General features: G+C 41.2%; 1 protein-coding gene across 1 annotated transcript in view; it reads left to right on the top strand.

Moving 5' to 3' along the window:
* Nucleotides 1–6,239: 6,239 nt before the first annotated feature.
* SLCO3A1 (solute carrier organic anion transporter family member 3A1) overlaps nucleotides 6,240–15,983 on the top strand; it is a 209,821-nt gene continuing 200,077 nt past the window's right edge. The window contains exons 1-4 of the mRNA XM_044277035.1: nucleotides 6,240–6,359; nucleotides 6,468–6,471; nucleotides 6,985–7,104; nucleotides 12,200–12,463. Of these exons, the coding sequence (XP_044132970.1) occupies nucleotides 6,240–6,359; nucleotides 6,468–6,471; nucleotides 6,985–7,104; nucleotides 12,200–12,463 (508 nt within the window). The remainder of the gene's footprint in view (nucleotides 6,360–6,467; nucleotides 6,472–6,984; nucleotides 7,105–12,199; nucleotides 12,464–15,983) is intronic.

The following is a 15,983-nucleotide window of genomic DNA, read 5'->3' as shown; positions in this document are numbered from 1 at the left end:
GCAGAATACGCCATTGTATTTCCCAACCTAAAGTGATGGAGAAGCTTTCCTGCCATCGCTTAGTGCTCTGCTGGATAATAACCTCTTATGAGCTGGCGCTTTTAGTACATGGAAAATGTACGGTAGTAACATACATTAGTGGGGCACTCAGTCAGTTTTCATATGTCATTATGGCGAAGACAATATTATCGTATTCAGAGTGCCTGTGAGTGAGCATTTTAGAAGTGCAATGAATAATCTTGTGTCTGATTATCTCTCTACTTTAGGCTCATTCAAATTAATTTAGATTAAATTGGATGTAGCGTCAATGTGTTCTGTGGGATAAGATTTTTTATTTTTTTTTTCATTTGTGTTTGGCTATCAGTAGGAACCAAAGAAAGAGATAATAATAAAATATGGTATGTAATAGAAACTTAAAGGGCCTGCTCGAAAACTTCATTTCATGTATATCATTTCCAATTTTCGTAGGGGTATGAAAGTTAGATCTGTAAAATAGTGAGCAGCTTGAAGCATTGTACCGGAAAGGGCTGTCAAATGAATCTTTATAAAAGAAGCCAAGCAATGGATTGTCAATGCAAAACAAGGGCTTTACGGCAACGAGGGGCTTGCAACAGGATGGACAGTGCCATGTAGCATATAGCCAAAAATGTATTGTCATTTGTATGTAAACTGTGGGGTGTATGATGGGTGGGCCAACCCACATGCTGGTTGTCCCACTGTTTAGGTAGCTCTTAGGTAGGACACCAGTAGACAGAGGACAGTAGAGATGAGTGAATCTTCCAAGATTCGATTCGTTCCGGATTCGCCGCATTTAAAAAAAAGTTTGGTTCTGGTCCGAATCTATTTGTTTCTAACCAATGTTGTTCCAATTGCCCTGAAATTGCTATATAACCCCATCTAGTCCTCTAAAACACAGTTTGTTTTAAAGGAAAAGCTCCTATCTAGTTTTGTTAATTTTCTAAATTTTTTCATTTCCCCTTGCCTGTCCCCTCAGTGTGATACAGGGTCAGGTGTAACTGTATCTACTTTGAACGTTGCGGTTATTGCTTGACCATAACTGACAGCAATTACCTCCTGCCGGTGGTGACAGAACACTATTTATTGCTTATTCGCTGGGCTTTTTTACAACATTCGTCCGAATTGAAGAAGAAAAGACTCGGGTTCGATTCAGAACGAATCTCCGAATCTGCAAATAGTTTTGCTCATCTCTAGTGAACAGTATAACTCACCCTATGTGTCCCATATGTGTGGATATGCCATGTGATTTCTACCGGCCCCATGGAAGACACTAATGGTTTTGGCCTATTATGTCTTCATTAGTGGTGTGTTCTTAATATTTTATCGCAGATAAAGCACACCCTGCTCCTTTGTCTAGTTCCCCAAATGGTTAGCTACTTCCGTTCTTTTGTTTAAGAGCTTGAAATTGTGTAAATGAACGTATGTACTGGAAAAAATTAACATGATGAGAAAATATGTCACAGGCTATATATGTGGGAAGGTGGTCACACATCTTCAGTTACTTCCAGCTGAACACTGGATTGGGCGGCAGCTAATCTTTCCGACTCCACATACACATGAAGTCTCGACTTGGCCTCTAGAAGAGGACACCCCCATACAAATCACATAGTCTATTGGCCCAATTAAAACTAGCAGGTTTTAATATGTATGGGCATCTTTAGTTCTGGGTCCCAAAAGGATTTAATGTATATCTTTTCTTTTTCACTCAATTTAAAGGATTTCCACTGCCCCTATAAAAGCTTCTTCAATAGTACAATTGTACATTTGTGGTCGGATCGGCTATCAGAAAGGTGTCCCTAACCTATCTAACCCTATCTTGCAACAAGCAGTAGAATTGTGCCATAACTGCTGCGGTAGGGCAGCCTAAAGGGGCCAAAAAGCGTAGACCTTGTTTAGAGTAAAACATATACATACCATTACGACACCCGCTTTGAACGCAGAAGACTCTACACGATGAAGGTGCGGAATATACCGTACATATCAGAGACTTTTATATACCTTACCTCTTTGTCACGTGCCGTTGTTTTTGGAGGTAGCTAAAGTTGATGTTTTTAAAGAGCGGTCGGTAGTCCAAAACGATTTACTCCTATGTTGACGAACATATGAACATATTACGAGAAGGTCTGAACCCGGGAGCTGCAGACTGAAATAACAATGGTGAATGTGATGGAAGACTTAATGAAGTCCAACCATTCGCTAAGGGCCCTGCTCAGACACCAACTATTACTGGTAGCAAATACTTCACCTATACTTATTCCCCAGGCCACCGCTTTAATTATTCTTATTTTTATAAAGGACCCAAAAGTTAGAAGATGGCGTATGCCGCTTAACTCTGGTAATGGATCAGGACTTCGTAATCGCCTGTAGTCGTGACAGGACTTTGTAATCGCCAGGCGCGAGAGACCCTAATGGCGGGGCCAGGCACCAGCGAGGGAAGAAACGTAAACCTGAAAGAAAGCAGCTATGTTCATCAGGAGAACGGTATCAGAGCGGTGCACTGACTGCCCTAGAGAAAATACTGAGTAACCATGATGTAGCAATGAAAAGGAAAATGCAGCCTTAAGTGGAAGCCGAAGTGATGTATGAACAGGTGGGTGAACGCAGCTGTGGATGTGAGTAGTGCCTAAAACATGGTATGGGCCCAGCTGTGAGCATGAAGAGCATGATATAACGCAGCTGTGAATGCAATCTGAAATGACAGGGTATCAATGTGATGCAACAGCAACGCATGAACGCAGCTCTAGTAGTGAACAGAGTATAAATAGTAAATGCAGACACATGGACATAGCTTTGAAGGTAACGCCTCCACATAATGCTGCAGGCTTTTTTTTTTATTTTCTCTGGGATGGTCACCACAGCACCACCCAAGAAAACATAAACGTGCATGAACAGGAACCTTGATGCAACGCCAATAAATCAACATATAGTGCACCTATACCCCAGCACAGAACCGCTGACACATGTGTGCCCATAACATACAGTTTATAGATAAACCACACTTACCTACAACAAGAGCATCAGAACTCAAATGCGGGCGCCTCGACTGATCTGCATGAATCCCCACATACAGACCACTGATATACATTCCCCAACACCTTGCATGTTTGGCGTTAACTACGGATGTGCCCCCACATGTTAAAACAGGTAACTTAAAACACACTTATTTTGCAGATATAAAAAACCTGCGACTATACCTACTCCAGGCGCATGCTAGGCCAATAACTATATGCAATAGCCCCCAACGAGCCCCTAAACAGCCGGGCATTCACTAGACCGTTAGCACCCCACTCTGCTTTGAACCAGAGTACTGCGAATCGCATACCGCACTGTGGGCACCGTGCCATCAAGTGCAATACTACAGCATTTTTTTTTTTTTTTTACCATTGATACGAAAACACAGCGTGCATCACTTGAACCAACTAACAACCATCACTCAACCGTTTAGCGCCCGACTCTGCTACATCTCAGAGCGCTACATGTCGCGGACCGCAGCGTTGATCCCGTGCAAACCACTCCGATCCTACCATGAATACCAGCGCCCTGCTAAGACATTCTGCCATCGCCCAGCCGTAAGGAGCCTCCACACCATGCTGCTGTATCCTAGAGCCGACTCACAGGTAGTGAAATCAGCTGAATTGTTGTCAGCCTAGGCCCACAGGAGCCTATAAATAGCCTAGTACCCAACCAGCCTGGCCTCACAGGTGCAAGTAAGTAGCCGTGTAATCAGCCTCTCCTCTCACAAATACAGCAAAGTTCTTTGCTTGAGGCCCCATGCACACTGCCGTGTTTCACAGCCGTGTGCGGGCCGTGGAACCGCGGCCTGGATCCCTCCTGAGAGCAGGAGCGCACGGCGTCACTGGTTGCTATGACGCCGTGCGCTCCTTGCTGCTGGCACAGTACAGTAATACACTGGTATAGATCATACCAGTGTATTACTGTATTGCGGCGGCAGCAGGGAGCCCACGGCGTCATAGCAACCAGTGACGCCGTGCGCTCCTGCTCTCAGGAGGGATCCAGGCCGCGGTTCCACGGCCCGCACACGGCTGTGAAACACGGCAGTGTGCATGGGGCCTAACACATATAGCTGCTCAGTGATGTCACAACTAATCAAATCAATCCTTTATACAAAAAAAAAAAAACTTGACAAATTAACTGAGGGCAGGCTAAGCTTGTAACTGTCCCTGGACACTTTCCAGCAGGATGCCTGAATGTCTTCATGCAGCTTATCCTTTTGAGAACATGGCGATTTTCTGTTTTTGCATTTTCTTTTTCATTCCCTGCCTTCCCAGAGCTATCATTTTTACATGTTTTTGTTCACAGAGCCATTTAAGGGGTGGTGTTTTGTTGCACTTCCTATCTACCATGTAATATTGTATATAATTTAGTGGGAATCTGGAAAAAATAATCCAAATTGGATGGAATAAAAAAAAAAACCAACACAATTGGGCCATAGTTTTATGGGTTTCGTTTTTATGCTGTTCGATATGTGGTAAAACTGACCTGTTCCCTTTATTCTACAGGTCAGTACAATTACAGCAATACCCCATTTATATTGTTTTTCTCGTGTTTTAATGCTGAAATGTATTTTTTTATATTTCCACCTATAGAGCTATGTGAGGGCCTTTTTTGCGGGGAAATCTGTAGCTCTTAGGGCTCTTTCACACCTGCGTTATTGTCTTCCGGCATAGAGTTCCGTCGTCGGGGCTCTATGCCGGAAGAATACTGATCAGGATTATCCTAATGCATTCTGAATGGACAGTCCGTCCTTCAGGATGCATCAGGATGTCTTCCGTTCCGGAACGGAACGTTTTTTGGCCGCAGCAAATAGCGCAGCATGCTGCGCTTTTTGCTCCGGCCAAAAATCCGGAACACTTGCCGCAAGGCCGGATCCGGAATGAATGCCCATTGAAAGGCATTGATCCGGATCCGGCCTTAAGCTAAACGTCGTTTCGGCGCATTGCCGGATGCGACGTTTAGCTTTTTCTCAATGGTTACCATGGCTGCCGGGACGCTAAAGTCCTGGCAGCCATGGTAAAGTGCAGTGGGGAGCGGGGAGCAGTATACTTACCATCCGTGAGGCTCCCGGGGCGCTCCAGAGTGACGTCAGGGCGCCCCAGGCGCATGGATGACGTGATCGCATGGATCACATGATCCATGCGCATGGGGCACTCTGACGTCACTCTGGAGCGCCCCGGGAGCCGCACGGACTGTAAGTATGCTGCTCCCCCGCTCCCCACTACTACTATGGCAACCAGGACTTTAATAGCGTCCTGGGTGCCATAGTAACACTGAAAGCATTTTGAAGACGGATCCGTCTTCAAATGCTTTCAGTACACTTGCGTTTTTCCGGATCCGGCGTGTAATTCCGGCAAGTGGATTACACGCCGGATCCGGACAACGCAAGTGTGAAAGAGGCCTTATTGACACTATTTTGAAGTGTGTATGACTTTTTGATTACTTTTTATAAAAATTTTCTTAGGACGTGAAACAAACAAAAAAATAAAAATCTGCAATTTTTTCCATCACAGCATTCATTGTATCAGAAAATACGTTTATATTTTAGTAGTTTGGGTATTTTGGGATGGGCAGTGCATGTCATTTTTATTTTATAGATTTATTTTTTGTAAGAGTAAAGGGGGGGGGGGGGGGAATTTATATATTTAAATTTTTTTCTATTTATAAAAAAAAAAATAGGGGACCTGAACATGCAATTTTTAGATTGCTTCAGTATATTCCAGTGCAGCACTGCCACCTGCAGGCCTGCATTGGAATATACCTGTGAGGCCTGGTATCAGGCTTCAGCTTGCCACCACCAACAAACAGCTTCCCTGATCTCAGCACGGCACTCCTGGGGAAAGCCGCCGCAGATGCCCTGGTCACAATTGACCATGACATCTGAGGGTTTAAATATCTAATCAGACATTAGCCTAGGAGGGTGTCTGCTGTGTTAAACAGCAGACATCCGGCAGCTATGGCGCACGCCCCGCTCTGGAGCGGATGGCATCTTTAAAAATACGACATCTGCCGTACATGTTTAGCATATGTCGCCAAGTGGCTAAAGGGGCATACGAAGCTACGATTAATAAAAGGGTCTGCTTTTATTGCCTGATATTACAACTCATCTTACAACTTGAATCTAAATGAGCTTTAACATCTGACAAAGTCATGGCAAGAAAGTTGCTGACCCTGGAAAAATGCAGACCCTTTTCTTTACTGCCGAAATGGGCATTATCTGCAAAATGATTATGAAAAATCACAACTGCAACGATGTTCTTCCTCATTTTAGGATAATGCATATAGACATGCAAATCACCCCTGCCATTGCTGCCAGCTATGCAGCAGTAACCACGTATGTATAGCATTGATACAGCTTAGAAATATACATTTATTCCACGCAGCATAAAGCCCTTTTACACATGCTGGACATCATCATCTTATGATTTTTATAGGAAAGTAAATACGCACCAACCATATACTGTATGTGTGTGAAATATCTTGTATTCTCAGTTTTCATTAGCAACAGTAGGTGGCACCAAAGTTCTCTAAAAAAAAAACTAACTTGCTTTAAAATGTGTTCGTCTCATTGCTTACCTCAGTGTTCTCCTTGACTTTGCATTTACATGTGTGTGTTAAACACAATCTCGTCCTACGAATATCCCTGTGAATACAAAACCTAATCTAAATAGCCGTAAATTATATGCTTATCCTTCAGAATGTTAAATAATCCCACGATGGATGTGCGGAATATAGATTGCAGCAAGGTGATCATTTTTATTGTATAATACATGTAATTTGGGTAAATTCTATTTCAAACCTTTTTCGTCTTTCCCATCATGAAGCGTTTTGGTTGTTTTCCTTCACACAGAAGTGCTGTCGATTAGAGAACACCATCCCAGCATGGGCGCACAGCGGTTTTGTTCTATATGGAACAATTATGCCTACAATTTATTTTAATTACTAAAACAGCAATATTTGTATGTATTGCAGGTATCCTGTTCACCATGCTGGTATTCGGACCAGCCTGCGGCTTTATCCTAGGGTCCTTCTGTACCAAGATTTATGTCGATGCTTTACTTGCCGATACCAGTAAGTGCATTTATATTACGTAATGACAAATATTAACAGAATTTGTAGTAGAAAATCTCTGGGATAGAGATGATTCATTGATAGTTGTGCTGAAATGTCATTGCTTCATCTGGAATTCTGAAAGGAGGACTTAACACACAAAATATACAAAGAATAATGCAGTCTCATTATTCCTCCCTTTATTCCATCCTCTGCTGCAATGCTATTCTCTTATTACATTCAAAACTGAGAAATATTTAAAGAATGATTAAGCCATTCCACATTAGTGTCTGGCTGCGACAGGACACCCCCCTCACTGCTCTGTGTGCAATAGGACCCAAAAAACATTAAAGGGATTTTCCAGTTGGCATCAACATTCTTTAAAATAATCAAAATGAAGGTAGCTGTAATTTTTTTCATGGATTTCTTTTACTTTTATTGCTCCTATCTCCCGTTCTGGACTGTGGTCACATGACCATGTCCATGCAGCCCTTTCTTATTTCCTGTGATGTTATGTCCATGGGCATGTCAAAGCAGCAGCAGTGATCTATGTAACTAGCTGGGTGGGAGGAGCTATAAACTAGCTGGGCGTTGTTAGGGGCAGTGATAGGGGAGTGTCTATGTAACTTGCTAGTGGGAGGAGCTATAAACTAGCTGGGTGTCGCTAGGAGCAGTAATAGGGGAGTGTCTATGTAACTAGCGGGATGGGAGGAGCTATAAACTACCTGGGTGTTGTTAGGAACAGTAATAGGGGAGTGTCTATGTAACTAGTGGGATGGGATGAGCTATAAACTAGCTGGGTGTGGTTAGGAGCAGTAATAGGGGAGTGTCTATGTAACTAGCGGGATGGGAGGAGATATAAACTAGCTGGGTGTTGTTAGAAGCAGTGATAGGAGAGTGTCTATGTAACTAGCTGGTGGAAGGAGCTATAAACTAGCTGGGTGCGGTTAGGAGCAGTAATAGGGGAGTGTCAATGTAACTAGCGGGATGGGAGGAGATATAAACTAGCTGGGTGTTGTTAGAAGCAGTGATAGGAGAGTGTCTATGTAACTAGCTGGTGGAAGGAGCTATAAACTAGCTGGATGTTTGGGACAGTGATAGGGGAGTGTCTATGTAACTAGCTGGGTAGGAGAAGCTATAAACTAGCTGGGTGTTAGGAGCAATAATAGGGGAGTGTCTATGTAACTAGCAGAATAGGAGGAGCTATAAACTAGCTGGGTGTTGTTAGGAGCAGTAATAGGGGAGTGTCTATGTAACTAGCGGGATGGGAGGATCTATAAACTAGCTGGGTGTTAGAGTGGTTCTAGAGCTGTGGTAGAGAAAGTGCATTATGGGTTTGGTTGGATACAACAACAGGAAGTGCTACAGACAGGATGTAAGGAAACCAGGGTGATTTGTTCACACACTGAAAATATGTCAGAAGAGTTGAAAAAGAAATCCATGGGGAAGATGTACATGAGGTAACAAACTACATGAACAAAAAGCGTTTGGAGTTTTTCACTTTTTTCACATTATTTTATGTTGTGGCCTATATTAGTGCTAAACTAATATAATGTTTATATATTTCCCCATCATTATGCACTAAGTACCCCATAATGGGAAAGTGAAAACTGAATATGTGAAATCTTTGCTAATTTATTGAAAAGGGAAAACTAAAATATTTAATTGATATAACTCTTCAGATCCTTTACTCAGGACTTAGTTAAAGCATTTTAGGCAGAGATTACAGCCTCCAGTTTTCTTGGGTAGGGTGCCACAAGGTTTGCACACCTAGATTTGGGGATTTTCTGCAGGTTCTCTGCAGATTCTCTCAAGCTCTGTCAGATTGGATAAGGACAGTCAGTGGACAGCCATTTACAGGTTTCTCCAGAGATATTTGATTGAACTCTGCCATTAGTGCGTTGTCTTGGCTGTATGCTTACAGACATTGTCTTGGTAGGTAAACCTTTAGTTTACTCTGAGGTCTAGAGCACTCTGGATCAGGTTTTCATTAAGAATATCATTGCACCTTCTGAGACTTGGAGCAGGAGGTTGTGGTGATGTCACCATGAATGCCTGCGTGGTACATGGCAACTCAGGCTACAAGCTGGAAGAGGCCTGTGGCCTGCCTCACAGGTGGTGGCGGAGAATGGGAGTCATGTGAGTATTTTTAGTATTTTTTTATATGTTGGCACTACTGTGGACACCACGGGAAGGCATTAATTCAGGCCGTAGCACTACAGGGGGGCATTGTAATACAGGGGGCAGTACAAATGGGGTGTAATACAGGCTGGAGCATTACATAACATTTTAATACAGGAGGCACTAGAAGGGGGATAAATATAAGACAGAGCACTACAAGGGGGGCATTAATACAAGCTGGATCACTATAGGTGGCCATTATAATACATGGGTCACTACAAGGCTTGAGCATTACAGGGGGACATAACACATACTGGCAATATAGAGGGCATACTGTTACAGGAGATATAGGGGGGTTGTAACTGCAGGAGGGCATTAGAATTACAGGAGGCACTACAGTGAGGATTTATAAATGCTGGGGCTACCACAGGGGGCATACAAATACAAGGGCCATTATAGGGGACATTATAAATACTGGGGACAGGAAGCTTTATTACTATTGTGGAGGGGTCTTGTTACTGGTGGGGGCTCTATAGGGGGCCTTATTTCTGCTGTGGACACTATGGTGGCATTATTGCTACTGGGGGTACTGTGGTGGCTTTATTATTGGGCACAGTATGGAGGGCATTGCTATAAACTGGGGCACTCTTGAGGAGCATTATCAGTATTAGTGGTACTGTAGGGAGCACTATTACTATTGAGAGCCATCTGGGAGGACTATTACTCTACGGGGGCTATCTGTAAGGGACTGTTTTTACAGTATAGTATTTGTGGGCATAGGGGAGCACAGTGGACACAGTATTGGGGGTAGCAGCAAGATAACAATGTTGGGGCACCAGGAGGGGGAAGACAATGTAAAAATTAGGAATTGCTTTTGTGCCAAACTCCACATAGACGAGACGCAGCAGAAAGAAGTCGTCAAGGCAGTCTGGTCTGAATGGAGAATATGAGAAAAGAGAATGTCTACATCATAGGACACATTACTGGCTGTGTTCTATTAACAATGATTTTGTATTGTATGGTATTTGAAATTAAGGCTGGCCATCATTTCCATTTTTTTTTTATTTGTGGTCCATATATCTGGCTTAGCTTGAGACCCCTGTTCTATAAATTTACAATTTGTACAGTAGGAAAGCTATTCATTGGCAATCTATCAGCTATTGCATGTCTTTGGCCAGCTCTAAATGGTGCCTGCTGAAGGTGAATTTACATATGAATATGCTAACCTGACAAACATTTTAAAGGGAATCTGCAATTAACTTTATCTTGCTCTCATTGACTGACAGTTTTCTAACTAGTCTCTTCCCTATGACAAAAATGCCAGTGGACAGGGGTACCAACAACTCACGAATTATTATGTCTCTTCCCAGGTAATGCGAACAGCATGACGTTAAAGGCTATGTACACCTTTGGTGGCATTTTTTTTAATTATTGTATTGTACTTATTTTGAGCTAAAACCATTTTTTCAATTGGTCCTTATTAAAAATGTTGAGCTGTTTTCCCTGCACAGCTTTGAGTTTATCTACTAGCAGGATGTGTATTTTGTCTCTGTTCCATCAGGCATGGAGCTGACAGGTTCCTTATCGCTGATCTCTGACCTAAACACACATTAAAGCTCAATTCTTATCTTACTGATAAGAATGTGGCTTAAATAAATGTTTATGACATTTTAGTAATTTAGAGAAAAGGGTTATTAGATGAACGACACAAAGTGAAAATGAAAGAGGGATTCACACAGCTAGAAAAAATGGCTTAATAATTTTAACAAAGACCAACCGAAAAAATGGTATTTAGCCTACAATTAGTAAAATGCAAAAAAATAAAAATAAGTTGTACATAGCCTTTAAAAATGTTCCCTTGAAAGAGACACATGACATAAGGTTTGGCCTACTTGATGGATGGAGTATAATGCACTAGAAAATCTATGTTTACAGGCTCCAGAAATGTAAATACATTAATACTTGTGGACTACCTGCCTCAAATTAGTAGATCTGTTCATTCCTTGACATCATTACTGTACATTTATCCCACAAATAAGACATGTTATTCTATGATTTACTTACAGTATGTTAGATTGCAAAACTAGTAATATAAAACCATCAGTGATTTGAAGGTCCTCCAGTCTACTCCCTGTGTAAGAAAATATAAATGTCATTACCATGGAGTCACTTAAAAGATAAATGTCATATTTTCATTTAAAAAAAAAAATCAATTTTAGCACGTTACTGCTGCAGCAGCATTATGGATAAAGCCATCTTTAGTTTCTTCACTTACCACTGTTTTCCTTGAGTTTTCCCCTTAGTTACGGCTGTTTTGAATCCTACATTATGAGGATCTTCTTAAGATGGCTCCTGCCAGTTCTCTGAGGCCAAAACTACATTCCCACAGGTCACATACAAACTTGCTGTAGACAGCAGCTCCCTGCCAGACAATCAGATTGGATTACTGAGAGACCCGCCTAATGGAGGCATACAGTGTGAAGGACTGCCCCATTGTCTTCCTAGTCGGAGACAGATGAGCCATAGCAACGGTCTTTTAAGGGAGCAGTGGAAAGGGACAGGAGACATTAATGAAAGCTGTTATTATAAGGTACAGATCTTTTGGCACTCATTGACAGACTAACTCAGGTATACATGCCTAGCTCTAATAAACTAGCAAATAAATAAAAATATGACAGTTATCCTTTAAATATATACAGTGTACATGTGTGTAGCCATGTTCTTACTATCATGATTGGAGAAATGCTGTGATTTTTGTATCTAGCCTATTTCATTTAGAGCAGAACTAGATCTTTTTAGATATGTCCTTGTCCAAGGTGCTGAAACTTGCAGGTAACTTATCAGAGACTACAGTTCTTTCACATCATTGAAGGTATAGTGAAAATGTTTTTTCCATTTTCCATTTGGTTCAGAGATATACTATGATTTTCCATGATACATGTACACTATACAGTTTCTAAAGTTAATGTGTTGATCAGTTAATGTTGTGTTTTAGGTAAGCTGGAAATAACTCCGGAAGATCCAAGATGGATTGGCGCATGGTGGGCTGGTTTTCTGCTCTGTGGTGCCTTACTGTTCTTCTCTTCTCTTCTGATGTTTGGATTTCCTCAGTCTCTCACTACTGTCAAGGATAACTCTGATGAGAGTGAGCAAACTATGCTACCCGACCTAGAATACGAGAGACCGAAACCAAGCAATGGTGTGCTGAGGAATTCTTCTGAGTCAGGAGAAGGAACATCCTGCTTTGAACAGCTCAAAGGTAACCCAATCTGATTTTCTGATTAAGTGTTGATCAATATATCCAGGATCGCGCTTCAGGTCCTCCATGTTAGTATAATTCATCACAATTAGTGATGAGCCAAATTCGATTTGGCTGTTTTGCCGAATTTCACAAAGAAATTTGCTTAGTGATAAATTACTTTGTCACTAATTGCATTTCTTTGTAAGTAACATAGTTTATGAGGCTGAAAACAGACAACTGTCCATCCAGTTCTGCATGTTATCCTGCAAGTTGATCCAGAGGAAGGCAAAAAGCCCCTGTGGGGTAGAAGCCAATTTCCCCCATTTTAGGGAAAAAAATTCCTTCCCGACTCCAATCAGAATAACTTTCTGGATGAACAACCCATCTCTAGTAGCTATAGCCTATAATATTATTACACTCCAAAAATACATCCAGGCCCTTCTTGAACTCTTTTAGTGAACTCACCATCACCACCTCCTCAGGCAGAGAGTTCCATAGTCTCACTGCTCTTACCGTAAAGAATCCTTTTCCATGTTTGTGTACAAACCTTTCCTCCAGAGGCAGAGGATGTCCCCTTGTTACAGTCACAGTCCTGGGGATAAATAGATGATGGGAGAGATCTCTGTACTGACCCCTGATATATTTATACATAGTAATTAGATCTCCCTTCAGTCGTCTTTTTTCTAAAGTGAATAACCCTAATTTTCATAATCTGTCAGGGTACTGTAGTCCCCCCATTCCAGCTATTACTTTAGTTGCCCTCCTCTGAACCCTCTCCAGCTCTACTATGTCTGCCTTGTTCACAGGAGCTCAGAACTGTACACAGTACTCCATGTGTGGTCTGACTAGTGATTTGTAAAGTGATAGGACTATGTTCTTATCACAGGCATCTATGCCCCTTTTTATGCAACCCATTATCTTATTGGACTTGGCAGCAGCTGCCTGACACTGTTTTTTACTGCTTAGTTTGCTGTTTATTAAAATTCCTAGTCCTTTTCCATGTCAGTGTTACCGAGTGTTTTACCATTTAGTATGTACAGGTGAGTTGCATTATTCCTTCCCATGTGTATAACTTTACATTTGTCAGTATTAAACCTCACCTGCCACTTCTCTGCCCAAGCCTCTAATCTATCCAAATCCATCTGTAGCAGCATATTGTCCTCTTCAGCGTTAATTACTTTACACAGTTTAGTGTAATCTGCAATAATTGATATTTTACTGTGCAAGCCTTCTACAAGATCATTAATAAATATATTGAAGAGAATAGGGCCCAATACTGACCCCTGAGGTACTCCGCTAGTGACAGTGACCCAATCTGAGTGTGTACCATTAATAACCACCCTCTGTTTTCTATCATTGAGCTAGTTACTTACCCACATACAGACATCTTCTTCCAGTCCGAGCATTCTCATTTTATATACTAAACTTTTATGTGGTACAGTGTCAAATGCTTTGGAAAAGTTCAGATATAGGACATCCATTGATTCACCACTGTCAAGTCTAGAACTTACCTCCTCATAGAAACTGATTAAATTAGCTTGAGATGACCGATCCCTCATGAAGCCATGCTGATATGATGTTATTTGCTTGTTTTCATTGAGATCCTCCGAGATAGCATCTCTTAAAAAAACTTCAAACAGTTTACCTACAACAGATGTCAAACTTACCAGCCTATAGTTTCCGGAGTCTGTTTTTGCGCCCTTTTTGAATATTGGCACCACATTTGCAATACGCCAATTCTGTAAAACACTCCCTGTCAGTATAGAGTCAGTCAGTATAGAGTCAGAAATAAGGGTCTGGCTATGATATTACTTAATTCTCTTAGGATACGGGGGAGTATGCCATCTGGTCCTGGCGATTTGTCTATTTTAATCTTTTTAAGTCGCTGTTGTACTTCTTCCAGGGTCAGACAGGGCACTTTTAATGGGGAATTTACTTTTACATTATGCATTACATCTGACAGTTTATTTTCCTCAGTGAATACATTGGAGAAAAAAATATTTAATAGCTTTGCTTTCTCCTCATCGCTCTCCAACTTCCCCCTCATTGCTCTGTAGAGAGCCGACACCTTCAGATTTATACTTTTTACCATTTATATACATTTTAGGGTTAGTTTTGCTCTCTTTGGCAATTAATCTCTCGGTCTCTAGTTTGGCTGCTTTTATTTCTTTTTTACATATTCAATTTTTTTCCTTATAGTTTTTCAGTGCTTCCTCGCTACCCTCCTGTTTTAGTGATTTAAATGCTTTTTTTTTTTGGTAATTTATTGCTTTCTTTACAGAACCTTTTATTCCCATAAGGTATGTACAATTAGTATACATGCAATTAGGAGGTTCCGATATGGACCATGACTGCTGGATCTTCTCCAGCCCCTCCCAGTAATTATGGGGACTGGCGTCTGCGCTTCCCCCTGTCATTGAACCCCTCAGATGCTGCTTGATTGCTGCATCTGAGATGAAAAATTAGAGATTTCAGGGGTTAATCAGTTTAAAAAATAATAATACTCACCTTATCCATTTGAGCGTAAGGAGGCCTCCACTGCTATCTTGATTGAAGATCTCGCATGAATCATCACGCCGTCCGGCTTGATGACATCATACCTCACTGCGCACAAAATTTTCACACTCAAATGGATGAGGTGAGTATGACATTTTTTTTTACCGTCAATTCAGGGTAAATTTATTCGTTACCAAGAAGCATGAGGAAATTTGGCTTCGCTGCAAATCAAATTTTCTCTTAAATTTGGATGGAAGTCCACTTTGGATACTTTGATTTGCTCAGCCCTAATCATAATGGATAAACTCAAGATCATATTGTTTTCAACATAAGTCAGGTTTGGTATAAAAAGGTCTAATAAGCCACCACACTTTGCATGTGAGTTTCTTTGTTTAAGTCCTGCACCCTGTCTGCACATATGAAAAGTCTCAGAGAACCTCTTTAATAAATTAAAATCCAGCACCCGCAGTCCATGCTATCCCCATTCATTCTATCATCTCCTTGAATAGTGACATTTTAACACCGTTTTACTAAACAAAATGCTAAATAATTTTATCTAAAATTGGGCCAAAATATATGTGACATTTATCAGATTTATGGTATGCTTTAGACACATTTTATACCTGCCTTAAGAACTTTAAAAAGTGTTGATAGATACTTTTGTGTCATTTTGTAGTACTTGTAAATGTATGCATTTTACAATAATGTTGATAAACTTCTGGCAATCTATAGTTCACTTAATGTACAGACTACATACACACAGAGTTTACTTGTCTGTGACCATGAATACACACATGTCTGCCTTGGAGCTAAACACACAAACAGTAAGGAATTTGTATCAAGACTATTTGGTAGGTTGCTCAATTTTTACTTTAGCTGGACTGAAGGAAAGAAAACATGGCTGCATAGACCAACCCTTTAACAAGGTTTTCTTGGAGTATAATATTGATGGCCTATTCTCACAACCATACATTGTATATATATGCAAATATCTGAGTTTACATTGTGTAAATCATAGATGATAATTACATTTACTCTGCTG

Source organism: Bufo gargarizans, chromosome 2 (assembly GCF_014858855.1).
Source record: "Bufo gargarizans isolate SCDJY-AF-19 chromosome 2, ASM1485885v1, whole genome shotgun sequence".
In the NCBI taxonomy this organism is placed as follows: domain Eukaryota; kingdom Metazoa; phylum Chordata; class Amphibia; order Anura; family Bufonidae; genus Bufo; species Bufo gargarizans.
This window is presented reverse-complemented; position numbering and strand designations above follow the sequence as displayed.